Source organism: Lacerta agilis, chromosome 16, assembly GCF_009819535.1.
Source record: "Lacerta agilis isolate rLacAgi1 chromosome 16, rLacAgi1.pri, whole genome shotgun sequence".
Classification (NCBI taxonomy): Eukaryota; Metazoa; Chordata; class Lepidosauria; order Squamata; family Lacertidae; genus Lacerta; species Lacerta agilis.
In genome coordinates this window covers 18,548,055-18,575,792 of record NC_046327.1, presented here as the reverse complement: position 1 = coordinate 18,575,792, position 27,738 = coordinate 18,548,055, and the positions used below count along the sequence as shown (strand labels likewise).

Here is a 27,738-nt window from a genome sequence, read left to right as displayed (position 1 = left end):
TTGCGAAGGGATTTTGCCGTTCTATAAATTTCTGTATGTAGAGTCATAGATCATGACTATCTAGAATGAAACAAAGATGTCAGGAAAAAACATTTTTTGTATTAACTGTGCTTCTACTAGACTTTTATGTTTCAGGCCACTAATCTGGAAAATAGATGCCTCAGGTGCATTGCAAGAGCTCTTTTTATAGTTGTAGTGGAAGCAGTCTCTATTGAGTACTTACAAGAAATTAAGATTGGTTAAGAAACTTAACTACCGGAAAGTGATTAAATTACTGAAATCAAAGAATTTAAACAGGGTTGAACTGTTATCAGTCTTAATCCTTTAATGTATAGCAGTGTGAAGGAGTGTTCCATTAACAAGGAAAGTCTCTTGGATTATCTCATGTAGGTGATAGTGGTATAGATTTCTCTGGTAACTTGTATAATAGATTACACCATCTCTATTGAGTATCTTGTTTGAGGAACCTCATGCTTTGTTGGGAGCTAATTGAATAAAAAAAAAGCTTGGAAAATGGGGCCTTGTGTCCAGTCCCAAGGAAAATTAGATTAATCAACTACATATAAACCATGAAGAGGGGTCTCTCGCTTGCAGAATAGTTTCCTGACACAACTAGACAAAGATCTCTCACCAGTAAGGACCTAGCCTTGATTTTTAATTGCTTACCTCAAACCAATAGTTTTAGCGTTGGAATAAATGCAACAGAGAAACAAAATGTTGTACTATACCCCCATGTAATATTAGCCTGTGGCTGCTGCTTCTAGTTTGCAAGTTTACCTTGGGAATGGGCAACGAGAAAAGACATGGGGAAGAAGTTCCTGGAAACCCATTTCCTCAGTGTTCAATCTGCCAGCAGGATTAGAGTCCTATGTTAATAAATAAATAGTTCTGAAAACCTACTTGGCCAATGGGCGCTTCATGAGAAAAGAGGCTGCTATAGTGGGGTACGAGAGCTGAAAATAATGTCAATATATTTCACAACCAACGAGCCCCTTTGGTTTCAGATAGTACATGGGTAAAGGTAAAGGTAAAGGGACCCCTGACAGTTAAGTCCAGCTGTGAACGATTCGGGTTGCTGTGCTCATCTTGTTTTACTGGCCAAGGGAGCTGATGTTTGTCCGCAGACAGTTTTTCCAGGTCATGTGCCCAGCATGACTAAGCCACTTCTGGCAAAACCAGAGCAGCACATGGAAACACCGCTTACCTTCCTGCCACAGTGGTACCTATTTATCTACTTGCACTGGTGTTCTTTCAAACTGCTAGGTTGGCAGGAGCTGGGACCGAGCAACGGGAGATCACCCTGTCGCAGGGATTTGAACCGCCGATCTTCCGATCGGCAAGCCCTAGGCTCAGTTTAGGCCACAGTGCCACCCACGTCCCTTACATGGGTAGATGAGTCTAAAAAGCCTGGGACACAAATTTTCATGGCCCTCTATCAGCTATGGTGGCTCATTTACCACAAGTAATACCTGGGGGTGTTGTGAGTGGGGCTTGCATGTGTGCCCCTGCCCTCCATCTCTGGTTTAACCCTAGTATTACAATAGACCCTTAAACTTGCTTGCAGGAAGCAAGGATCCATCGTTATGTTCAGAAGATGACAATTTTTTCCTATGGAGTAGTTCCCAGTTAGAACCCTATGCAACTAAGGAGGTGGGTTGATAGGAGATTCCCCAATCTGTTATTTGGAACTAGGCACACCTCTAGAGGCAGAATTTGGTACCTGGCAGGTTCCACACGGGTGAAGAGAAGTACCTGGGATAACAGGCCACTGGCACCTTTCAACCACTCAGGTAGGTGGAAGAAAAGGTGAGGACTGGGAGATTGTTTCCAATCTATTCCTGGTAGATAGGAGCACTGGGAGGGAGGGGAGTGGGTCCTTTCCTGTGTGCTTGGAAGATACTGTGAAGACTGCTAGGAAATGAAGAAATGAGGCCATTACACCAAGTATAAAGGATTTTAAAAGGGATGGGTGCTTGTTTTCAGGCCTTGCTCCACACCATTAACAAAGTAGCCCAGAATCCTGGATCTTCACAACAACAGAAAATGGCCAAAGGATTGGGTCTCTTGAGAGCTCAGATTAATAGAAGCTCTAGCCTGATACTGAAGGATAAAAGTATGGCCTTTCTCAAAGGCTCTATTGGCACACATTGATTGTTGAAGCGAGTGAATTCAGTTTAGCAGCTTACTGATTTTTTTTTTTGGTCTGATCTTTTTCAAAACTACTGATCTTATTTCTGATCTATATCAAAAGTGCTCTTTTTAAAAATTGTGTTATTGAATAAGGGCGATTTCCAGCAACAGAGAAGACAAATCACATGCTTATTGAATGCCATACCTACTCAAGCATATGTAATCGTTACCTGGAGGGTAGGTTTTGTAAAAAAAAAAATGCCCGAGGCGAATCATTATCTCCCTAATAATTGGAGTAAATGTTGCTAATGATGTTTATGTCCAATAAATGCAAACCCACATAGAGAATTTAAAAAAAGAAGGGGGAGAAATCACCTTTGTGAAGATCAGCCATATGACAAAGGCAGCTGTATCTTTATAGACAATTTGGTCAAATGACTCCACTCTGGGTTAGAGTAAATTTAAAATCTTCCTTGGGTAGACACTTATGCATATCCTTTTCTTGTTTTCATATGACAGGTGGTGGTGGTGTCTAACCTTTTTTGACCTGAGGGCCACATTCAACCCTGGCTAGTCTTCCAGGGTAGCCAAATGCCAGTAATGGTTGTTGTTACCTCCACTCTCTCTGATACGCAGGCATATTACATGTACAAGAACATAGCCCCTCCTCCTCAGCTCACCTGTGGAGGTCAGCTGATGATCAGGATGAAGTTACTGTTGCCCCTCCACTCAACAAATGATGGCTCTGATGGCCCAGTAGGAGGGCAGTGTGTATCTGCATCAGTGCAGCACACACACACCCCACCACAAAATCAGTGGGGTCTTCTTCCAGGAGGGGGAAGGTGCTTGGAAGGCTGGATCAGGCCCCTGAACTGGAGGTTAGCAACTGCTGTGCTATGCACCAAGTGCTTTGAAATATTTTACAATAACCGAGGAAGATTTAATGGCCCATTGTTGTGTGTGTGACATTCTGCAACCACAGCAGGTCAAGCACACAATGCTCTGCACCCAGATCATTCTCTTTCCTATACTGATTTTTCTCCCTGTTTTCTAGGCAATTTGAGGTTGCTGTAAGAAGTGACAGGTCTTGCTTGGTTCTCTCAGAAAACTCTTGGAAATCCTGTAATACATTTAAATTCTACTGCTGCCACTATCATTTGTGCTGGAGCTCATGATAGACTCTACCACTGCTGCCACAATGCTACATTACCCAGGGATTTGAGGTTGCCTTGTTAGAATATAATGTCCTTTTTAAATACTTGTGAATGCCTTGTCAGTATTTGGAGGGTCTCAATGAAACATTCTCTATAAAAGAGGGGTGACCTGATCCCCAACTTGTCAGGTAGGGGCAGTTAATTGGAAGTACAGGCAGATTTAGATTAGATCCACTTTTGGCTCAGGGTGCCTACAACTGGTTGTTAGGGGAAATGGGTACAGTCAAACCTCAGTTTCCAAACGGCCCCGTTTTGGGACGTTTTGGCTCCCAAATGCCGAAAACCCAGTAGTAAGTGTTCTGGTTTTTGAACGTTTTTCGGAAGCCGAACGTCCAGTGAGGCTTCCGCTTGAGTGCAGGAAGCTCCTGCAGCCAGTCAGAAGCCGCGCCTCAGTTGTCAAACATTTTGGAAGCCGAACAGGCTTCCGGAAGAGATTACATTTGACAACCGAGGTTTGACTGTACTACATGCACTGGGCTAGCACAACCAAATTCGTGGAGGAAAGCACTATTAGCCCTGACAGATCACGAGATGCTGGGGACAAATAACAGAGGAAGCCTTTGTTGACTTAATTGTTTCACTGGTAGGCTTTGCAGAAGTACCTAAACTTCTGGAAACAGAATGCTGAACTGGATTTACTTTTGGTCTTTCCCAGTGAAACTTTCCCCTTCAAAACTGCTTTTCCCTGCAGGATTGCAGTCCCATGTTTGCAAGGTGAACACAAGGAAGGAAACCCAGATGGTAAGCATCTGGGAGCATGGACTAAGCACTGATGCCCTTCACTGGGAAGTTCAACAATAGCTAATAAAGGTGGGTAGCCGTGTTGGTCTGCCATAGTCGAAACAAAATAGGAAATTCTTTCCAGTAGCACCTTAGAGACCAACTGAGTTTGTTCTTGGTATGAGCTTTCGTGTGCATGCACACGAAAGCTCATACCAAGAACAAACTCAGTTGGTCTCTAAGGTGCTACTGGAAAGAATTTCCTATTTTGTTTCGACAATAGCTAATAAAGTTATCTTCCGAATTTAAATGATACTCTGCAAACAGACTGTCTAGCTCCTGAACTTTCTGAGAACATCTGTGACTTTGAAATGAACCCTACAACCAAAGGCTATCTAGAAGCTATTGCTCAGATTCCCACAAGGGCCTCCTGCAGTGACATGTAATAGATACCAACAGGAATAACTCTTGGCATTCCTGCCTGCAGCTCTTGATTGCATCATAGTGTTCAGCTCCCAAGACATCAATGTAGCCTATTGAACAAGCATAAAAAAGCACTAATGCGGCCCTGGTGGTGAATTTTTAATGTTAAAATAATTCATAATATTATAAGCTGACACGCGAAATGAACTTATTATATGGGATGAAGCAACTGTTGGGGCAACCGCATAATATGAGGTCACTGATTCTTCCAAATGATATTTATGTAATTAAAAAGCTGTCCGTAGCTTGTAATTAAAAAGTTATCCATACCTTACAGGCTTGAAAAGAGAAAGTGCGGGGGGGGGGAAGCTTAAAAAGTGGATTTGTCTCAAGGACCTAAAGTCCCAAAACTAGTGATTCTCTTTGACAGGACATGATTTACCACTAGAAAGCATGGCTCCAAGTAACTTTCTAGACACCGGCCAAAAGGTTCTGCCCTTGCCCCGCCACTTTCCCTGGGAAAACCCGCTCTTTAGTGATAAATCGGAGCCAACGTCAATCCAGAGAAAACCCAGTTGATGTTGGCTCTGATTCAGCACTTTAAAAAGAGTTCCCCCAGGGGGAAGCGATGGGCCAAGGGCAAGTACTGTATGGATGAGCCCTGAGTTTATCTGTGCCTTCAACTTTTTAGAAGCCGCAAAATCTCAAAAGGATTGGCCCCGTATAAAATCCCAGCCGACCAAGTCCTCCCATAATAAATAAGGGCACAAACTAGCACAACATTCATTTTAGCTAGACAGATGTAGCACATGTGTTAAATAAAAATTACTGAAATTAAAAAATGTTCCTAGAGATTAGTTAGACACACAAAAAGTATTAAAGTAGCTGTCTTAATACAAAGGAATTTCAGAAGACTGGAAAGAGAAGTGGCTGAATTGCAACTAATCACCAAACTTAAAACATGGAGAAACCTGGTCTGAACAAAGACATTGGATTCTTATCTCATTATACATGACAAAGCTATCTTTAGCCATCTCACCCCTTGCCTTTCCCTGTAAGACCAGTTGAAGTCGTTAAGAGTCATCAACAGGTTTTCCACACCTATCAGCCAATCACCCATTCCCACCACCCTTCTGAGTAATACCCCTCCCCACTCCCTCACTATATTTAAGGGTGCAGTTACTTCCGTATCTCGAAGCGACTGGCATGAGTTTGGCCAAACTGCGAGAGACGGTGAAGGATAGGCATGCCTGGCGTGCTCTGGTCCATGGGGTCACGAAGAGTCGGACACGACTGAACGACTGAACAACAACAAGACTTCTGTATCAGTGTATCTGAAGAAGTGTGCATGCAGACGAAAGCTCATACCAAGAACAAACTTAGTTGGTCTCTAAGGTGCTACTGGAAGGAATTTTTTATTTTATTTTGTTTTGACTATGGCAGACCAACACGGCTACCTACCTGTAAATGTTTCCAGTGTTCAATATAATTTCTAAATTTACTTATTTCTTCCTTTCCTTTTTGGAACATAACCAAATACAAATGCAATTATTCAATGTATTCAAACAACGTTTTAGGCAATCCTCTATACTTGGCCTCATATTGTGTTGTTTCTATGCTATTTACACTCCTTTGCTGGCAGCCATTGTTGTTGTAATATTGGTGTTAATATTATTTAAATTCAAAGTCAGGGCAATCCATTCCTCTGCTTCCTGCTGAACAGATGGCGAGCTCCATTTCAGAAAAGATTATCCCAGCCCTAGATTGGACTTTTGATCCCCAGATAATACACCTGCACAACTATTTGCATGCCTATTTTCTTCTTGCTGGATCAGGGCAGTGAACTTTATAATCAACCCATATAACCGGCAACATACAAATTAACAGAACTGTACATAATTGCTGCAATTAATTAGCTGCTAATAGCTAAAATGAAATGGCCAACATCAAGGCAAACTGCAGAATGTCCTTGCAAAAATTCATTGCAGGTAAAATTTATGCTGGTTAACCTCGAGTGCCACTCAATTAAGCAGTGGGATTTGGTTGGTTAGTGCTGCTCTCGAGGCAGCTCCTCCATCCCTCTTAAAATCAGTTATTTTTCAAGATGAAAAATAATTACAGAACAATATGCAATTCATTATAAACAGAAATGAAATCAAGGCAGCTCTCAGCTCTGTAGGAGAGACTATTTATGAGCGGGAGAGAAGCTTTTGAGACGAGAGTGGCAGAGAACCAAATTTCTAGGAAGAGAATTCAAACTCCTCCATAGATGCGGAATCTGTTAGGATGGCTTTCTTACCTAGCAAAGAGCTATGGGGAGGCCTGTGAAAGAGACAGGTAACATGGCCGGCAAGAAGCCTAGCAAGAGAACAACAGTGCTGACGTGATGGGAATCACAAGAGCAACAGTCCCTCCAGCTGTCTTGGTTTGTATGAGAGAAGCAACTTCTCAGTATTCTGTTGAGGCGTCCTTTTGCACAGCTACGGAGATGAGTCTACTTTGTACCTCTTCCAGACTACCCTTGCGTTCACAAGTGAACATCCTCTTTATGATGTAGGCCCCCTGCATGTACCAATTACTATTCCATGCAAAATTCACTCTATTCTGAACTGCACGAGGACAGCAATGCCAGAATCTCAATGCAATCCTCAAGGCTTTTGGAAGGTAATGCCTGGCCCCGCAATCTTGTAAGCACAGAATTTCTAACTACCAGTATTTTATTTCTGCTGAAACACATAGGGATAGCTGCTGAGGAAATTAGCCATGAGTTAGCTACAGCAGAGATTCAACAGGCATCCTCGCTTTTGACTTCTGGAGGCTTTGCTATGTCAGCAGGCCTATGCCATTGTTTAAATTTTATGCTCTGCGAGCTGAGGGTATAGGGCAATATACTATCTATCTATCTATCTATCTATCTATCTATCTATCTGTTATTTCCCTTGAGTAGCCAGTCATTTTAATGATTGTGTTATATTGTGCCCCGAGGAAGTTCGATTTCACCACTGGAGGTGCACTTCATTGTCTCTTGAGACAGACAGATACAACAAGATGTTGTTTTAAAACGTATTATTTATAAAAAACAATTATATACTATATATAAAAATATAATAACAGAGTGGTTTACAACCATCATACATAAAACCATACAATCAAAAACTTGTAAAAATGTTAAAATCAGAAAGCAGCTAACTATTAAGTTATTGTAATGGTTTGTAAGTGGGAGGTATATGAATACTTTTACAAATAAAAGGGACTGAAGTGGCCAAGTGGCTGTCAGTGCTTCTCCAGAAGCCTACACACTCTGGATGGGTCACAAATTGTGCAGGCTTAGTCGAAAGCAAATAGGAGCATATCGTATGTGAGACACTGACAGAATTGTGAGCTTCTCTTTAAAATATTCTGTTCTTTCTATCACCTCCAAAACAATTATCCTATATAATAAAGTCCAAGTGTCTCTGCGTCCAGTCCCTGTGTCCGTGGGTTTGCGCTACTGCGCATGTGCCCCACGGACAGCTGTTGGGACTCGGAACGTAGAGACACTTCGGGAAAGGTCGGCGCGAGGAGAAGGTGGGAGGGAGGGAGGAAGGAAGGGCGGGGCCGGCTGGCTGTCAGTAAGCGAGGAGGCGGCAAGCCAGCCAGGGAATGCCCGGACGTAAGAGCGGGAAGGGGCAGGGGCAGGGACGAGAGTGAGGGGGGCGTGTCTGCAAGGCTGGGCACACGCGCGGAAGAGACCAGGCTGAGAGCGTCGACGTCGCCTCCCCCACCCCAGCAACAGCGCCGCTCGCTTCCCGCGGCTCGAGATCATGCAGCCGAGCATGACGCGGTGTCCTAGCGCCTGTTAATTTAACGGGCATAATACCCACTAGTATATATATATATTTATCCATGCATGTTTTTGAGATTGATCTGTTTGCACTTACCCATTGGGGCATCTTTCCAGCTTGAGGGTCGTGATGATGGAACTGAAGAACGAGAACCGTCACCACCACAGATAAGCCGACAATTACCATGATGCTTGCAAAATATTGTGCTGTGCATTAAAAGAGGGAGGGAGAAGATAACAAATAGTTACTTAGCCTTTGGGGGCTCCCAAGAGCACTTGGCAACTTGGTTTTATTTTTACAGCCTTGACAGCATGGTAAATGACATAAGAATATGCAATGTATTCTGCATTGCAAAATTATAGCCGTTAAACATTTGTCAGTTTAATGCGCTTTAAAAGAAGAAACTAGAAACAAAATATATACACACTTCCTGAATTTAACGGGATGCATCCTCTTTTAGTCTTTTCCTAAGTGGTTGTGTTATACCACTAATTACAGAATATAGACAATGTATCATTTGTCAACAGCCCTTCTGTGTGCGCGCCCTCGCCTTTAGGTTGGCAACTTGTGGCCCTGCCTTCATTTTATGGGGAAGAGACAAGGGGAAATGGGAGCAGAAAGTGAGGCAAAAGAGGTGCCCCACCCATCTCCTACACTAGCCTTGCCTAATGGTAGCAGGTACACCTGACCAACCACCCCTGAGGTTCCCCCCCCACACCCTGCTTCAGGTACTCATTGCCATAATTGTGGACATCCACAGGTTGAACATGGGAAAAACACGCATACAGCTAGAAATGCTTTGAAGGTTTTGACTTTAGCAGCTGATCCCACAGCGGAACTAGCAAATCGCTTTTCCTTTTAAACTCATTTACCCCCAGAGTCAGGTGATTAGTTACAGTAAAATAAAATAAAATATGCAAATATCCACCACCACACAAACAAACCAGGCTGCCTAGTCTTCAGTATTCTCTAATATTCCGCAGATGAAAATAAAAAACCCACTCTTGTGTATTTGAAGTATGCTTATTTGTCCAGGAGAAATCACTGTCCGAGGCACTTGGACTTTGCTGAAAGCTCATCTCTGCCTCTGGTACACTGAATTGATTTACTCAGCAGCACCAGCATATATTAATTTTTTGCTCCAATTATCCCTATTTATCTACCACCACTCATGGATTTAATTTAATTTGTTGTGGCCCTGGGGAGGAAGCTGGATTCTGAAGAACCATATGAGCACACTAACAACATTTTAGAAAAGATATACCCCCCAAGCCTGTTAACTGGAGGAAAGATCTGAAAAGAAAGGCTGTCTCTGGTAAACAAGAGATAATTGAGGTGTATAGAATTGTGGCCCCAATGTTAATTTCAATCCCCAAAGGAGAGAGAAGACCTATAAAAAGATACCTTATTAGAGAGGTCAGAACTCTGAATTGGCTAAATTTGAACACCACAGTAAGCCATAGTTTATCTTGTGAGAAATGAGCATATTGGCCTGCATATTGGCAACCCAAGGGGTGTGTGGTGGGGGCAGACCGCCCCGGATGTCTTCACTGAGGGGGGGTGACATTTGGCAGTCGCGGGCAGGCAGCATGCCGAATGTCCACCATCGGCGGCTCACTCCAACCCTGGCAGCAGGGGGTGCGCGCCACTCCGTGCACCCAAGCAGCTATCCCGTGCCTGGGAGGGCATCCTCTGCACCCCGTACCCCTCGGGAGCACACCTGCCCTGCGCAGCATGGGCATATGCTCCACCGCTGGGCAACCCCCCCCCCCTCCAGTGCACCATGACAATGAGTTTGGCCACTTTCACTTCAGATTTCAATAAAGCACAATTTAACATTACGTTCTAACCCTAAATTGTGGTTAGTTGTAACCACAGTTCAGTGAAATAAGCCAGCTTCGTAAACTATGGCTTGAAGTTGGCTTGTTTCAAACAAACCATGGTTAAAATTAACCATGATATAATAATAATAATAATCATCATCATCATCTTTATTGCGGTCCAACGACCCATAACATGGATTCAGAATAAAATACAGATTCATACAGACAACCCCCCCAGGGAAGGAAGACTGAAGCATTATTTGTTTAGTCATGGGTATGATTAACCATGATATGTCAAATAGATGATATGGAAGCCGAGAACAATCATCAACTACTACTTGCAGCTGCACCAGAGGAGGGAGGCGGACAAGTGTGAAAAACCCCAGGAGGCAGCTAGGATTGTTCCTCTCACAATAAACTCTGGCAGTGCCTGAACACAGCCAATTCCACGATTTTTTCATGGAACTTCTTTCACAATGCTGCAAAAGCTGGTCTGGCACTGATGGAGCCCAGAGAGATAAGAGGCCAGAATCACACATTGCTCATAATTCAACAGCCTCACAACAGCTGTCCCTTGAGAAATGCTAATCATAAGACCATACATATCTGCATACAAATGGGCAGATCCAACAAGGTGGGACGAATGAAAGAGGTACCACATAATTCTTCAGATTATTTGCTCTATCCCCTTGGAGGACCAAGGGAAATGGGGGGTGTCGGAGTCCAAAGCAAATGTGGCACCCCTCCTTCTTCCTCTTCTCCCTTACCTATTATTTTCCCCCTGCATGGAATTAGACCACTTAATCCAGGCGTCCTCAAACTCGGCCCCCCAGATGTTTTGAGACTACAATTCCCATCATCCCTGACCACTGGTCCTGCTAGCTAAGGATCATGGGAGTTGTAGGCCAAAAACATCTGGAGGGCCGAGTTTGAGGAAGCCTGCCTTAATCCATCTTGACCTTAAGGGTAAAGGCAGCACCTAAATAAGAAAGACAAGCCTGAGAGCAATGTTAAATGCCACATGATACCATACATCTAAAGCTTTATGGAAAGTGTAGTCTACCCCTCACAATGCAACAATCCCCAGCACCCTGAACCAAACTACATTTCCCTAGTTTCTTTGGTGTAAGCCATAAGAGCTATGCGGGCATAAAACTGGCGTAGGTTTCTAATCCAGATAAGCCCAAGACCTTGTATATTTGCAACAGCACTGTACAGACAGCCCTGCTTGCATTTGCCCTCTCCCCATCTGCCTGCACGGCTGGAGGTATTAACTTTCACGTTTGCAGCTAATGTACAGAAACAAGGAGTTCACCCCCTTGTGCTAATGCGGTGGGCGAGTCGCTCCTCCAGCTCCGCTGTAACTAGAGTGCCTAATGAATTTCCATTCTGCTCTGATTCATTCTTTGGAAAGTACACCGCAGGACTGCAAAATGTGTCAGGAAATTGAATTTGGACCACAATACCTGGACGAAAGCCAGGGATGTTGTATGTGATGGATGACAGGAGCCACCTGGAAAAAAACCTCATCCTTGCCAGAGCTTTAATGCTCTTCTACAATGGTGTTCCACAAGAGCATTAAAACAACAACAACAACAATGGGAAGATCAGCCAGCAAGAAGCAAGCAAGGAAATGGGAAAAGGAATAAGTCCTAACTCCTCCCCATTGCAAAGGCACTGCCTTGGAGAAAGACTATTTGCAGCCCTGCCTTTCAAGATGCAAAGCCATTGCACCCAGGGTGGGCAATTGAGAGCATGTAGGTCAGGTGTTGTGCGGGGGGGGGGGGGCTGGTCCTTTGGCACATCAGAAGTTGCTGGGCTCAACTGCCCATCATCCCTAGCAAGCATGGCTAATGGCCAGGATGATGAGAGTTGGTCACCTGCAACATCTGCAACATCTGGTGGTGGGCCAATGAGTCCCCACAGGTGACAGAGGTCATGTTCAGTCTCATCACCTCTCTGCTGGAACGGGAAGCTTCTTACCTGCAAGACATGAGAAGGGAACTGCCGTGTGCATTGCCAGAAGCAGTGCAGTGCAATGTTGCATTGTTAGAAGTTTATTTAGAGAAGTTTAAAGGGGGGGAAATGACTGATGTTTTAATGTATTTTTAATCTCCTGTTGGAAGCCGCCCAGAGTGGCTGAGGAAACCCAGCCAGATGGGTGGGGTATAAGTAATAAATTCTTCTTCTTCTTCTTCTTCTTCTTCTTCTTCTTCTTCTTCTTCTTCTTCTTCTTCTTCTTCTTCTTCTTCTTCTTCTTCCTAATTGTGCCATAGTCCCTGGAATCCTGTTTCTACCTCTAGAAATCCTCCCAATTTTCTCCTATCTTATTTCAAACCCCAAGACGGGGAAGGATTGGAGGGTGCAAATGAACCACATGACCCATAAAATACAGGAAAAGCAAAATAACAAATAAATACAAAGACAATTTCCCTTGCTTTTGTAGATCAAACTAGACATCCTGCAGGAGATCCATAATCAGGATCTCTCTCAGTGTTTGTTTTGTTTACTTCACAGCAGCCATGTGGGGTTTCTAATTGGATCTGGGAAGAAGGTCTTTTTAACCCTTTCCTCTCATGCTAAATCTAAATTGTCCTCCTGCCCCCCGCCCCCCCCCCCCCGCAAAGCTAATGGCATCCTCAAAAGAGCATCATTTTAGATTAAGGAAAATGCACGGGAGGAAAGGATTAAACACACACACACCAGTCTCCGGGTCTGCTTGAGTTAAATGTGGTTGTGAAGGTTTTTTTTTTTTTTTTTTTTTAGTAGTTTCTCGGTTTGTTTTAGGCCTAAATTATAAATATTTGTAGAGCAGAGCACAAACACTTTAACTACCTTGTATGTTTCTTTTGAAAAAGATTTTACACATCCAAACATGTTGGGAAGAGAAGAACAATATATGCAGCTAATTTCTTTCTCTGCTAAACACCATTCAGCACCATCCCCCTGATGATGATGATGATGATGATGATGATGATTAGAATTTATGTACTGCCCTATACACAGGGGTCTCAGGGCAATTCACAGAACAAAATCAAGATATAAAACCACAAAATACCTAATCAAAATAAAAAAACAACAACCCAATAGGACCCCGCCCCAAAAAAACACATTTAAAAAGGGTATAGGATGTAGATCAGGTCAAGCAAAGGCCTTGTTAAAAAGGAACGCATTTGCCTGGTGCTTAAATGTGTATAACGAAGGCGCCAGGTGAACTTCCCTGGGGAGAGCATTCCACAGACCGGGGGGCCACTGCAGAGAAGGCCCCTTCTCATGTTGCCACCCTCCTGACCTCTCGAGGAAGAGGCACAGGAAGGAGGGCCTCAGAAGATGATCTCAGGAACCGGGTGGGTTCATATGGAAAAGTCAGTCCTTGAGGTATTGCAGTCCTGAGCCGTTTAAGGCTTTATAGGTCAAAACCAGCACTTTGATTTGGACCTGGAAACTAATTGGTAGCCAGTGCAGTTGAGCCAGGATCGGTGTAATATGCTCAAACTGTCTTGCTCTGGTAAGCAACCTGGGCGTTGAATTCTGCACTAGCTGAAGTTTCTGAACCGCCTTCAGAGGCAGCCCTACGTATAACGCATTGCAGTAATTAAATTATATTAAATTAGTGGTTGCTTGAAAACAGGAGCCCCAGGTTCCAAAGTGCATCACATTTAATTTGGTCCTCAAGAGGCACCATAGTGTCGTAATAAGGACACCTCTGGGGCAGGAACTCCCTGATTCAACTCTCCCCCATGCTCTGAACTCATAGAGTAGCTGAGAACAAGCCACTGTCTCTAGGATCTAAGCCTCCATCTGTAACAATGGGACAATAAATTATGCCTGCGTCCTAGATCGTCTATGAGGCACACTTGGGAAGAGTATTATTCTATAAACACTCAAGTAGTATTTACTGTATGTGCTCATTCTTTTGACCCTTTATTGTGGGCAGTGGGCAGTAAGATGCATTAGCTTCAATTAAGACAAGGCAAAAAAAAAATATCTCAATTATCTGGAATCACTAAAGACCTCTCGGGGCCTTTCTTCCAACAACAAGTTGTTTTTTTTATCTCAACCAGATGCTATATTTCTTCATTCTATGCAACTAACTCCCACTACAGTTTTGATGGATCCCAATACTTTATTTCCCTTTGTGTTCTAAACTGTTGCTTTTAGAGTTGATTGGAATGGCTGAATCCTTTAGAGATTTCTCTGCTCCAATTATAAGCAAAACTCTCTCTTCGCTGTGTAGAGTCCAAAACAAGTTGTGAATTAAAAAAAGAAAAGAAAACCAAAGCTATCAGTTCAGAATTCGACTGCTGGTGATAATATACCATTACAACCATTTCATATTTTTGGTTTTAGCATACAAATGCAGCATCCGCTAACGATTCCTCAGCAACCTAAGATGTTATTGCCTTTTATGTTGCTTGAGTTCATTAAGTGATTAATTGCGCTTGACTCCTAACAGTGTCATGGGACTCCCTAGAAGAAACAAGGAAAATGGTTCAATTTCCCCGAGTATAAATTTAAAAAAAGCAAAAGTAAAAAACAAAAAACAAGCCGGTAGACTGCTGGTAGTTAATTTCCATCTGTCAGGGCTTACCAAGCTACATTCGACCCAGAAGCTATATCTCCTGCTGCGTGGGGAACCAGAGATTATGGAAAGGCACTAAAACATGTTCCAGATCACTTTTTTCATATTGCTTTTCAAAAGCACATCAGAATGGCTCACAAAGTGTAAGAGTGCGCACAGCCGTAGTCCACTAGGAGTCTGGCCTTTCTGCCACCTGCCCTCCAAGTGTTCCTATTTTCCAGGGACAGTCCCAGATTTACAGAAGCCATCCCGGTTTTTGATCTGAATGCCCTTTAGAAGACATCTGAAGGCTGCCCTGTAAAGGAAATATTTTTAATGCTTTACTATGTTTTTATGTATGTTTGAAGCTGCCCAGAGTGGCTGGGCAACCCAGTCAGAGGGGCAGGATATAAATTGGTGTGTGTGTGTGTGTGTTTGTGTGTGTGTGTGTGTGTTAATATTATGGAATATCTATTTTCATCAGAGAAATGTTGAAGGGTATGCAGTGGAACTATTTCAGTACCTTGGAGAGTGCTCTTGTTCTGCATTTCCCACATCACAAATTCTCTGCAGGAAAGCAGTGCCCAGCTCCTGTTGGCCGAACAATATTTTCCTGCTTTTCAGCAGAAGATTTCAGAATGAATAGCGTAAGCATATCAGCTTGTGTGAGAAAGGAGGAGGAGGAGGAGAAGAAGAAGAGTTTGGATTTGATATCCTGCTTTATCACTACCCGAAGGAGTCTCAAAGCGGCTAACATTCTTCTTTCCCTTCCTCCCCCACAACAAACACTCTGTGAGGAGAGTGGGGCTGAGAGACTTCAGAGAAGTGTGACTAGCCCAAGGTCACCCAGCAGCTGCATGTAGAGGAGCGGAGACACGAACCCGGTTCACCAGATTACGAGTCTACTGCTCTTAACCACTACACCACACTGGCAGAAAGAGGTCTCAGAGCTGCATTGCGATTGGCCTTTCTGTGCAAGTACTACATAGCATATAAGTCCCTTTGGCACCCTTGTTAAAATCTGGAATTTTCTATTTCAAAGTTTTCATCAGGGATCAGGCCACATAGCCTTTTCATTTGCCCACAGAGCAAATCTTTGCAACATCTGAACGTAACGCTCCTGGCATGTCGGTACGACACAGTCCATGGCTAATTAGCAACCTTGTTTGCCTTCGTTTTGAATTTGTGTGGCGTGAAGTCTCTTTTCATCTTTCCGGCAGCTTGTATTTCAACCAGAGGAGGCTGCGCTGGAACCTGCTTCCGTTTTTATCACAGCAACTCCCTGTCCTGTAGCAGCGCAGCTGTGGCATTTACCTTGCCTACCCTTTCAGTTTTGTGGCTCGCAGCTATTGTTCTCAGCCTCAGACTTGCGACCGCCACCCATGCATATGTGTGAGTACGTGCATGGAGGGGGGGGGAGGAGAGAGAAACAGATTTATGAGGGATGAAATCACCATTACAACCTCTCCACTACACACTTTGGGGAGGGGGACGGGGAGAAAGAGAGAGAAGCAGAAGCTGCTTACAGGCTGCCAGATTGAGGGCCTAACCTGTAAATCATGATCTGACTTACAAGTCCCTGCAGTTAAGCTTGCTTGAAGCAAATGTTCAAATGTACAAGGCCTTATTCCTTTTGGATCCCTTGGCTGCACATATTTCTCTGGTGTACGAACCTGAGTTTTCCCATTTGTGGCTGTCAGGAAGGCTACAAATGGTCCAGGGGGCTGCAGGAAATCACAGCAACTTCTGTAGAGAGGCCTGGGAGAATGAGAAAATAGGTGTATACCCTCCAACATTTCTCCAATGAAAATAGGGACTTCCTAAGGAAAAGCAACGGGACATGGGTGGTGGTGTGGGTTAAACCACAGAGCCTAGGGCTTGCCAATCAGAAGGTTGGCAGTTTGAATCCCCGCGACAGGGTGAGCTCCCGTTGCTCAGTCCCTGCTCCTGCCAACCTAGCAGTTCTAAAGCACGTCAAAGTGCAAGTAGATAAATAGGTATCGCTCCGGCGGGAAGGTAAATGGCATTTTCATGCGCTGCTCTGGTTCTCCAGATATGACCTGGAAGCTGTATGCCGGCTCCCTTGGCCAATAAAGTGAGATGAGTGCCACAACCCCAGAGTCGTCTGCAACTGGACCTAATGGTCAGGGGTCCCTTTACCTTCTAAGGAAAAGCAGGAAGCCTTCTGTAAATCTGGGACTGTCCCTGGAAAACAGGGACCACTTGGAGGGTCTGCGGAAAAATCCGTATAGAGGCACTTTGTAACAGAAACATGTTTAGCCTTTCATTGTAGCTCCCTAATTTTGTGGGGGTCACTCTCACTCACTCTCACTGTGTGTGTGTGTGTGTGTGTGTGTGTGTGATAGCCACTATTTTGAGGAAGACAACGTTCAGCCCTCCATCAAGAAACTGCATTTTTTCAAGTGAGATGAACTTGAAAATACTACTAAGAAGTTGGGGGGGGGGGAGAGAGAGAGAGAGAGAGAGACTTTTAGGAATGGACAAAAAGAGCCTGTAGCAAAATGGTACTGAAACTAACACAACCAATAGCAAAAAAATATGCAGCGGAGATGGATGGGATATTGTATTGCCTGCTCAGCTTGCAACCAACCTCCTCAGGCTTCATCGTTTCTCCCAGGTTCCCCAGTCCAAAATAACATCAAAATAGTTCACACAAGTCGCAGAAGAAATGGTAAAACTATTATTGGACTGTGCCACTTCTGACTCTGCAGATAGGGGAATCACATGACTAAATATCCCTCCATGCAAAAACAAACAAACAAACAAACAAACAAAAAACCCAACCCCAGCAACTGTGGACAGGCAACTAGATACCAAAGAGGAACACTCTAATTAGCCGTTACATTGACATCCTAGTTTTGAATGCAGAACGGTTTACGGTTGTTTTTCCTCTTGGTGAAGCATTAAACCATACGTCCGCCTACCTGCAGGCTGAATACTCAACATCAAAATTCACAGAGGAGAGGTTTGTGGAGCAAATTCATTTCAGCGCTAAAATAAACATCCCCTTTCCCTCCAGCACCCTAAGGCCTGGGTTTTATGTATGCATATGTGTGCTTCAATTTCCTCCTCAGATATTTGTCTCTCTGTAGAGGGAAAAAACAATAATGTACTCTGATTTATTTCTTTTTCTTTTTTTAAGTGTATCACGAGTGTTAGTTTCACTGCAGTACAATGCTACCTGATCAGCATAGTATTGGTGTTTGGGGGGGGTGGTGGTCATGCCACATTTCAAATGACCCACACACAACACACTCTTTCCCCTACACAGCTTCATCGCCATGTTGCAAAACCAGCTTTTCAAGTGATGCTGAGGACATTTTTAGGATGTGGGGTTTTTTTTTTGCACAGGGCTTGAAGGGTGACTCCGGAGTATCAGACAGCCCATCTTGAGCTCTGCAGGCGTATTTAATTAACAAACAGTATTCTAAGAGAAGCTGTGCCAACATTAATGATGCTGGCACAGACGTAAAGAGATTATGACAACTTAAGAAAACACTAAACAGAACCCGGAGTTCTTAAATAAACAAATAAATAAATAAACCACCCAAAGCTCTTCATTTGCCACCTCATTCTGTTTGTGTAACTGTTTTAGAATATTTAGGATTAGTGATGCTTGCTTATTTGACAGGGACAATGTTGCTGTGGCATTGATTACTCCCTCCTGGTTCTGCCCTATGTGACTGTGACAAGGAGTCAGTGGAATCTCTTCAGCATATTATGTTTGCTTGTCCCTTGTTCAGCGTGCCATGGGCAAATCTGCTGGGACCGATAATCCAGAAACTAGATGGTACCCCAGCAGAATCTCACCTTGCCCAAATTTTGCAAGATAAGGATACTCATATGACCTTGTAAGTGGCAAGGTACCTGGTCGCTGTTCTCTCCCAAAAGCGACGCAAAGGATTACTGCATAACTAGTAAAGGTTTATTATGTTATCCCATTTTATTGTAACTATACATTTATTCTTATCTATTTTTATTCTTTTTAATATCACTTGGGATGACTGTGGTATGCGATATGTTATATCGGCTGATGTACCTACCTTGCATAAGTTTGTTACCTATGTGTTTTATTTGTATGGGCCTATGACTGTAAATAAACATCTATCTATCTATCTATCTATCTATCTATCTATCTATCTATCCCTCCTGGTTACCAGCCAAACCACAATTCTTTTACGTAAAACACTTTTTTCCAAAACCAAGCATGCAGAAGCCTATCAGTAGCACACACACATATCAGTTTTATGGAAGTTTAAATCCCATTCCTTTCCCTGGCAATGCAATTTGGAGTGGGGGCTGAGAATTCTTTGGTGAAAAATCCAAGCCCCCTCACAGAATGACAGCTTCCAGGATTCCCTGAAGGCCGCTCCTGCCATCCCCGGGGGGGGGGGGGCAGTGTTGCAGGCAGGCCACGCACTCTCCTCATGCACAGCGGGGGCGTGGCAGTGCCTCCACATCATAGGGGAGTCCTGGCCGCATCATGCCCACGGCCAACCAATCCGGTCAGCCAGGGGGCGTGGCTTACCGTATTTAAGCACGGCCGGCAGTTCTCCCTCTTGGGTCCATGTGTTTTATTATTCAACAAATGGGGGAGGGCTCGGGGCCTTGACACACAAGAAGGAGAAAGACGCTCAGGCCATTTTAAGGCTGCACTGCAGCTGTGAGGCTCTAGCAGCAACAAAATACTTGCTTGGTGTAAAAGATGCAGGTTAATTTGACGGAAATGTTGCAATGGGAGGACTGTTGCATTGTGCTGAAACCAACCCCACAAAATCCCAGTTAAACTTACTCGTCTCATTAGAAAGAAAGAAAAAGCTTTTGATCAAACCCTCCTAGGTGGAAAAGCCCTTAGGCTGCATCTACACAAGCAGCAGAACATGGTAGGAGCTCTGAGATGGCAGAGTGCACTTCAGACTCCGGGGATCACATTTTTAATGTTCCCTTATGCTTTAACCAAAACAAACCTATCTGCAAACAGAAAATTAGCAGAGCAGGGGAAATGCTGGCCTAAAATGCACTGCCCTGCTAAACTAGCTTTCTGCTTACAGTTGACTTGGTTTTTAAACACAGCAAAATGTTCAGAGTGGTGCACTCTACCACATCCGAAGTCTTCCAGCTCATTATTCTGCATGAGAACATCTTAACCAGAGATTCCAAAGTAATAGGTACTCTCGGGGCATCTCTATTAATAAGGAACAGAGCTGCAGAGTAGGGGTCTTGTTTAGATTAGCATGAGGCATATGCCTAGGTACTGAAATCCTGCCATGGAAGCAAAAGGATGCAGTCCAAATTACCTTTGGGCATGCTTTCCCATCCTATTATTCTGCAAAAAAGGAGTTCAGCAGTTGGAGCGAACGCCTGGCAATTACAAGCCTAAATGGAATGTAAACTCTGGTCCTTAGTGCACTCTTTGAAAGTCAAACAGCTAGGTAACTGCATGATGCATTGCAAATGTGCAGAAAGCAAAAATAAAAAATAAAACAAAGCCAGTCTGTGCACGCATTTCCTACAGTTGGTGGTTGCGTGTGAAGAGAAGAGCACAATTTTATGATTCTAAACTCTGGAACTGTACCAGGCGTGAGGAACCTCCCCCCCCCCCGATGTTGCTTAACTGCAGCCCATCAATCCCTGTCCTGCTTGCAAACTTCCCAATAGTAGGGCTACTCTGAGAACAGTTTGCTGGACTAGATGGGTCTTTGTCCTGATCTAGCCGGGCTCTTATTATTTATTTACATTTGTTTTATTCATAAAATAATTATTTATATTGCCCTCTCCCAAAATATCAGGGGAGGGCACAGCAATCTTTTTTAAAAACACAAAAAACTAAACCTTTCTTGCCCACTCAAGAAAATTATAGCAACTGCATAGACCTGCCAGCATAAGAAACATTCACAAGATGCACAAAGGGCAAAAGGATGCCTGCCAAATCTCGGCTGGAAGCGTGTTCCATAGCACGGGACCAGCGATACTAAATGCTTGATTTCTGGTTGAAGCCAGCTGGGCACCTGTAACACAGGGGACTCTGGGTGATATCAGTGACTGGGCTGGAATAGAAGGGCAGTCTTCATCGCCTGGGTCTTCCACCCCACATCAGCCAGAACCCAAGGCTGAACTGGTCCTTAAAGTATCCTGGACCCAAATTGGTTAGAACTTTGTCTACCAACACAAACACCTTGAACATGGCCTGGTAGCATACAGACCCTCCATGTGCCCCCTTTTTTCCCAGGGGCAGTCCCAGATTTACAGAAGCCATTCCAGTTTCTGATTTGATCCTGGAATGTCCCGCTTTTCCTTAGGACGTCCCTATTTAGATCTGAGAAATGTTGGAGGGTCGGAAGCCAAGGAGATCAGTAACTATACAACCTTTAGAAGAGATCTGAAGGCAGCACTGTATATGGAAGTTTTAAAATGTTTAATGTTTGGTTATGTTTTTATATATGTTGGAAGCCGCCCAGGGTGGCTTGGGCAATAATAAATAATATAAATAATAAAGTATTATTATTATTATTATTATTATTATTATTATTATTATTAAATAGGACATCCCTATTTTCATTGGAGAAATGTTGGACAGCTTATAAAAAATTAAAGGTAAAGGACCCCTGGACGGTTAAGTCCAGTCAAAGGTGACTATGGGGTTGTGGTGCTCATCATACTTTCAGGCTGAGGGACCCAGTGTTTGTCCACATACAGCTTCTGGCACAACAGGACACCGTGACAGAAACCAGAGCGCACGGAAGCACCGTTTACCTTCCTGCCATAACAGTACCTATTTATCTACTCGCACCTGTATGCTTTTGAACTGCTAGGTTGGCAGGAGCTGGAACAGAGCAACAGGAGCTCACCCCATCGTGGGGATTCGAACCTCTGACCTTTGGATTGGTAAGCCCAAGAGGCTCAGTGTTTTAGACCAGTGTTTTTCAACCTTTTTTGGGCAAAGGCACACTTGTTTCATGAAAAAAATTACGAGGCACACCACCATTAGAAAATGTTAAAAAAATTAACTCTGTGCCTATATTGACTATATATAAAGTAATTTTTCAATTTTTCCCACGGCACACCAGGCAACATCTCGCGGCACACTAGTGTGCTGCGGAACAGTGGTTGAAAAACACTGTTTTAGACCACAGCACCACCCGCTCGTGGGCAGCATATGGGCAGCCAATAAAGAGGTTTTAGCAGAGGCATCAGGTGCTGTTAGCTGTCTGCCCCCCCTCAACAATCTTGCCGCTGCATTGCATTCTTTACTGGCTTGAGCTTCCGGACTAGGCCTAAGGGCAGCCCCACATAAAGCTCATTTCAGTAATCCGAGTTTAGATTGTCTTCTATTAATGCAAACACCTCAGGAGCTTGCAGAGCTGCTATTAAGCTTGCAGACAGGCCAGGGTCATGTAGGAAAGTGGTACCTCTACCTGCCAAGGTGATGAGAAAGAGTATACATGGCCATCCTGTTCTATGCAGCAGCGGTGACTTGCAAAGGCAAATTGCACAGGGACTGCTGTCATAAGATTCTGCACCTTGTGAGGAGACAGAGAAGTGGGGGGACACCAAATATATATGTCTTATGAAAGTATATATCTTCACCCAAAGTAGCAGAATCTATGCTCTGGCAATCTTGTCTCCTTGGCCTAGTTCAGTTCCTGCTCAGGTGGTAAATGTGGATCCAGGCTGTACAGATTCAGCCTGCAGGGGACGGGTTCACATGATTCAACACTCCCCTCTGCAACAACAACAATGATAAAAATATATATATTCTAAAGATAGAAGCACATGGAGATGCACCAGGCAGGCTAGTTCTAGCCTAGCCTGCAGACTAAGATATAGTGACAAAGAAAATCAAGGGACCAGAAAAAGTTCTCTCCCCAGCTTAACACTTTCCTTGCTGAAGCAAAGAGACAAAGGAAACTGAAGGGGCGGAGGTTTCAGTGGCAGCGCAGCAGAAGAAGGGTAAGAGGAAGACGGGAGACGCAGGAAGAGATGAGTCTTATTTTCCCTGCCTCAAGCCAACACCACTCATGGTACATCTTTTATCTTGTAAAATAAAATAAAAATGTACCACTCGATAAGTGTCAGGCAGACACAGGTCTGCTAGTCCCCTCAGGTAGTTTTTGTCATGAAGTGTCATGCAGCAAAAGATTACCCCAAGTGTGTTTTGTGTGGCTGAGGTTTTTGTCCTCAGTCATCATGGAAGAAATAGAGGGGGAAATGTACACATCCAATAAGCCTTATGAGCATTTAACGTTATAAGTTTGGAGGTGCGATGGCAGGATAAGTAATACCGTATTTTTCGCTCCATAAGACGCACTGGACCATAGGGCGCACCTCATTTTTAGAGGAGGAAACAAGAAAAAAAAATATTTTTCTGGTTTTCCTCCTCTAAAAGCCTTGTTGTTGTTGTTGTTGTTGATCAGCTAAAAGTTTTGCAGCTTTTTTGCAAAGGGAAAAGCCCTGGCTTTTTTGAGGATCAGCTAAAAGTTTTGCAGCTGTTTTTACAAAGGCAAAAGGCCTTTTTTGAGGATCAGCTAAAGGTTTTGCAGCTTTTTTGCAAAGGGAAAAGCCCTGGTTTTTTGTTTTTTTTTTGAGGATCAGCTAAAGGTTTTGCAGCTTTTTTTGCAAAGGGGGAAAAGCAAAGCTCCTTTTGCAAAGTGGGAAAAGCAAAGAGGGAAAGCCCCATTTTTATGGGGTTTAACTCACATTTCTGAAAAAATCTTAAGGAAAGGGAGCCGTTTCTACTGTTTCTAGACAGATAATCTAATCAGCCAGTCACGTGTTGCTGGGGAAACAAACAACCTCCCTCTGCAGCACATTCAACAAAGGAGGCCTGGACGAGGGGGCGGGCCAAAAAGGAGCCGGGACTCTTATCTCTCTCCCAATCTGTTGCTGATCAGCTGCTGAGCGGGGTCCTTTCAACACCCCCTTTTCTCTTTGTAAAATAAAAAGCACGATCTGGTTTTGACACCTGGGCAATTCAGCTCCAGGGACCACCATTCACTCCATAAGACGCACAGGTATTTCCCCTTACTTTTTAGGAGGCAAAAGGTGTGTCTTATGGAGCAAAAAATACGGTAATTATTCCAAAGGTGCAACTCAAGTTACTTCTGTACCTTCTCTCATGAGGCAAACAGCCTTGAGGAATAAATTTCTACTGGGGGAAAGTCCCACCCAGCACCACAACGCTGACTGGATTTTCTACCATTCTGATACGGCCATTAAACTTTTTTTAAAAGCAGGAGAACTGATTTGGCCCTTAAATGCTGGATCTTGCAAAGATTCTAGAAGGGAAGGCGGCAAATCTAGCTCAGAGCCTTGTGGCACTAACTGATTTATAACAGCACAATAAATCTGCAATAAATCTCTGAGTCTTTAATTAACAATAATAAATCTGTTAGTCTTTACTGTGCACAATACCCCCAAGCTTTTAAAATGTTTTAATATGTATTGTGTTTTATATTAATTTGTTTTATATTACTAGAAAATGAACTAAACTTTAAAAAAAAACAACCCAACAACTTGTTGGTGTTCTTAACAGCAAAGATGGCATCTTCCTCCCATGTTAAGACAAGTGTGAATTTGAGCTGAAACTTTTCGCATTCCCCCATCCCACCATTTTGCTGAATGTTGGAAAACACCTCCTTTCTTATTATGGTTATTTTTTATTTATTTTTTGAAATATTATCTACTAGTCCCTTCCATGCTTTCATTTCATTTCTATTGTTAACCTATATCCAAATCTGATTATTTTATGGGATCACGCATGTGTCCAACTGCAGAAGAAAGGAGGAACAGGAGCCAAGAGGAAAACCAAAACATCCAACCGAATGTCTGAAAGGTGAATGTTCACACAAAATCATTTCCAGGAAATAAAAGTTTTCAGTCACATATAACTATATTAGAAGTGAAAAACCAAAACCAACAAATATTTGGTATAGCCCTACACAGTTATGATCATTTCTGCTTATTTAACTTATATGCAAAATTCATCATGCGAAAGGCTGGACTGGATGAATCCCAAGCCGGAATTAAGATTGCCGGAAGAAATATCAACAACCTCAGATATGCTGATGACACAACCTTGATGGCAGAAAGTGAGGAGGAATTAAAGAACCTTTTAATGAGGGTGAAAGAGGAGAGCACAAAATATGGTCTGAAGCTCAACATAAAAAAAGAAACTAAGATCATGGCCACTGGTCCCATCACCTCCGGGCAAATAGAAGGGGAAGAAATGGTTGGACGGTGTTCTCAAGGCTACCAACATGAGTATGACCAAACTGCGGGAGGCAGTGAAAGACAGGCGTACCTGGCGTGCTCTGGTCCATGGGGTCACGAAGAGTCGGACACGACTGAACGACAAACCAAAACTGGCTAATGAACGCTTCAGCATCATCTTAAGTGATGGTCGGCCATGAGTTTGGGCACAGCCTCAGACATGATTTCAAAGACTAAAGCTGAGCCATGAGAGATGAGCCAAATCTAGTCATTTCCAGTGAAGATTTTTGGCAGTGCCAAATATATAAATTCCCTTCTGGGCATTCTTAGCACTCTTTGCAGACATGTTCGTTTATTCATTTACATTGCCCACATTTACCCACAGTGATGCCATGATGCAGTGAAATCTGATTACCTTTGCCGCTTTAAGATGTCTCTCTGTTAGTCGTAAATAATCTACATGACATTATCTACATGACTAAGGCAGGAAGGAGAAAGAAGCAGCAAGCAGAGGGGAAATTGTGCCAGACAGGGTTGAGAGAGGAGGATATTCACAACAAGTATTGAGGGGTGTGTGGGTGTGTTTGTTTGTGTAGGGGGGGGGGTCTATCCCACCCAAAACTGGTTGCAAATGAAAAGTGAGTCTGCTTTTTCTTATAGTACAGTCTCTGCAGGGACTAGAGGCCTTATCGCACATTGGAAAGTGGCCTGCATGGCAATGGGATTGTAGCTACCCCATAAGTTCCTATTGGAATCATGGTTATTTGTCAAACTCTGCTCATTCTTCACAAACACAAAAAAACACCTGTTTCCCATAGAGAATTACAATGTCAAGAACCACCATATTATCCCTTAGCCACATATTAGGCTTCTTTGGACAAATTTGATCTCGACACATAAACTCACCAGCATTTTCCCTACCAACTTGTGGGGGGGGGGGGCTGTGAAACCTAGGCCAGTGGTGACCTACTTGACAGCATATTCATAAACAAGGGACCTTACAAAAACCCTAGCAAGCTTCCAGTACACACACTCTCTTCCTCACAAGGAAACTGACTCTGAAAAGCTACCCCGGAACTTACTTCCGCTTAGAGGAAAGGGAGTGTGCAAACTATCTTAGAAGAAATCAGGCACTCAAAGAGCAATTGGACAGGTTGCCTTTGTTCTTGCATAATATGGGTCTCTGCAAGGGCTGGGCTCCCCTGTCAGGCCTTGGTGCTCCCCAAGGCACTGCAGTATAACAAGCCGCATTTGATTACAGCTGACTGAACCGGGCCCTGTCCAATCCATTGTACTTTGAGTTCCATGAATATGTTTTGTGAAGGGACTTTTAAATATAAATGGGACTTTTAAATATAAATGAATCCGGTCTCTGAGATTTGTCTTTCTATCCATTTCTTGGCACACGAATCTGCAAATAGTAGCAACATCAGCTTGGATCAAGAGGAGGAAGTCAACACCATACTCTTCTGAATGTTGCCTCAGTGCAGGCACTTCCGCTTGCCAGATGAAACAGTCCCCCCCTCTTCTCCTTCTATGTGCTGTTCTGGGAGTTCTCCTGACCCACACAAAGCCAATTTCAAGGGCACATGGGTGGAGGAAAAGGGGAAAGCCCATTGCACTAGAGCAGGGGTAGGCAAACTAAGGCCCGTGGGCCGAATGCGGCCCAATCACCTTCTCAGTCTGGACCGTGGAAGGTCCGGGAGTCAGCATGTTTTTACGTGAGTAGAATGTGTCCTTTTATTTAAAATGCATCTCTGGGTTATTTGTGGGACATAGGAATTCATTCATTTCCCCCCCCCCCCAAAAAATATAGTCTGGCCCACCACATGGTCTGACGGACGGTGGACCAGCCCACGGCTGAAAAAAGTGCTTGCATGGGCTTCCACTAGCGGGACCAGTTAGCTGATTCCAGCCAATAATTTTAATCTTTCCATATATGTTCTTTTTTCCCAACTAAAGGAGGAATTTTCACCCAATGCATCTCCAGACTGATACCTTGATTACATAAATGCACACTGGTAAGGTCCAATGAATTTATCTAAAAGGGGTCTCGTGCAACATTTCTTCACATTCATTTTTCTTTATTTTGTTTAGCTACCTAAAATATTTAGCACACTGCCACTCCTCAATTCATGGGGTAACAATACGTGTGTGTGTGTGTGTGTGTGTGTCCCACAATAGGAAATCGCTTTAATAAAACTCTGCAGCCAAAATAGTAGATCTTAACATCCAGAATACGCTACAGAATAAACCTGATTTGTATCCTCTCCAGAAAGAGACAAGGAAGGAGAAACAAAAGATGGAGGGACATTCTAGAGCCTTGGGGCATTATCCTTCTGACTTTTCATAGTGAAGACATTCAGAGCAGGGTTTGTGGCTGGCACAGGAGATCATGTAGGGAGAAGTGATGTCTAAGGTTATGTGGAATTGAGGCAGTAAAGAGATTTCAAGTCAAGCACTAGCACCTTTATGCTAACACACTGGCTTAATTGGCTATTATGTGCTCCAAACGGCATGGAGCCTGCATCAGGGAGCAGGTGTATATTATATATATATGGTGATAAAATCAACGTTTAAAGAGTGGAATTTAAGACAGGCACTTCCAATCATTGTCTGTGCAAACATTCCAGCTTGCCAGATGAAATTATACCCTCTGCATACTGTTGTGGGGGTTATCCTTACACCCCCCTAAGCTATTTTTTTTAGGGGGAAATGGGGGCACGTGGTGGGAGAAGAGAGGAGGAAAGCCCCGTTGTGCACACAGAAGGCCTTGTGCAGAGCTCCCACTGACAGGACCTGTTAGCTGTGTT

At 43.7% G+C, this 27,738-nt stretch overlaps 1 protein-coding gene across 1 annotated transcript in view; it reads right to left on the bottom strand.

Annotated features, from left to right (window-relative positions):
• LOC117060956 (neuronal acetylcholine receptor subunit alpha-7-like) overlaps positions 1 to 27,738 on the bottom strand; it is a 106,014-nt gene that overhangs the window by 1,167 nt on the left and 77,109 nt on the right. Inside the window, exon 9 of the mRNA XM_033173579.1 lies at positions 8,408 to 8,517. Within this exon, the coding sequence (XP_033029470.1) occupies positions 8,408 to 8,517 (110 nt within the window). The remainder of the gene's footprint in view (positions 1 to 8,407; positions 8,518 to 27,738) is intronic.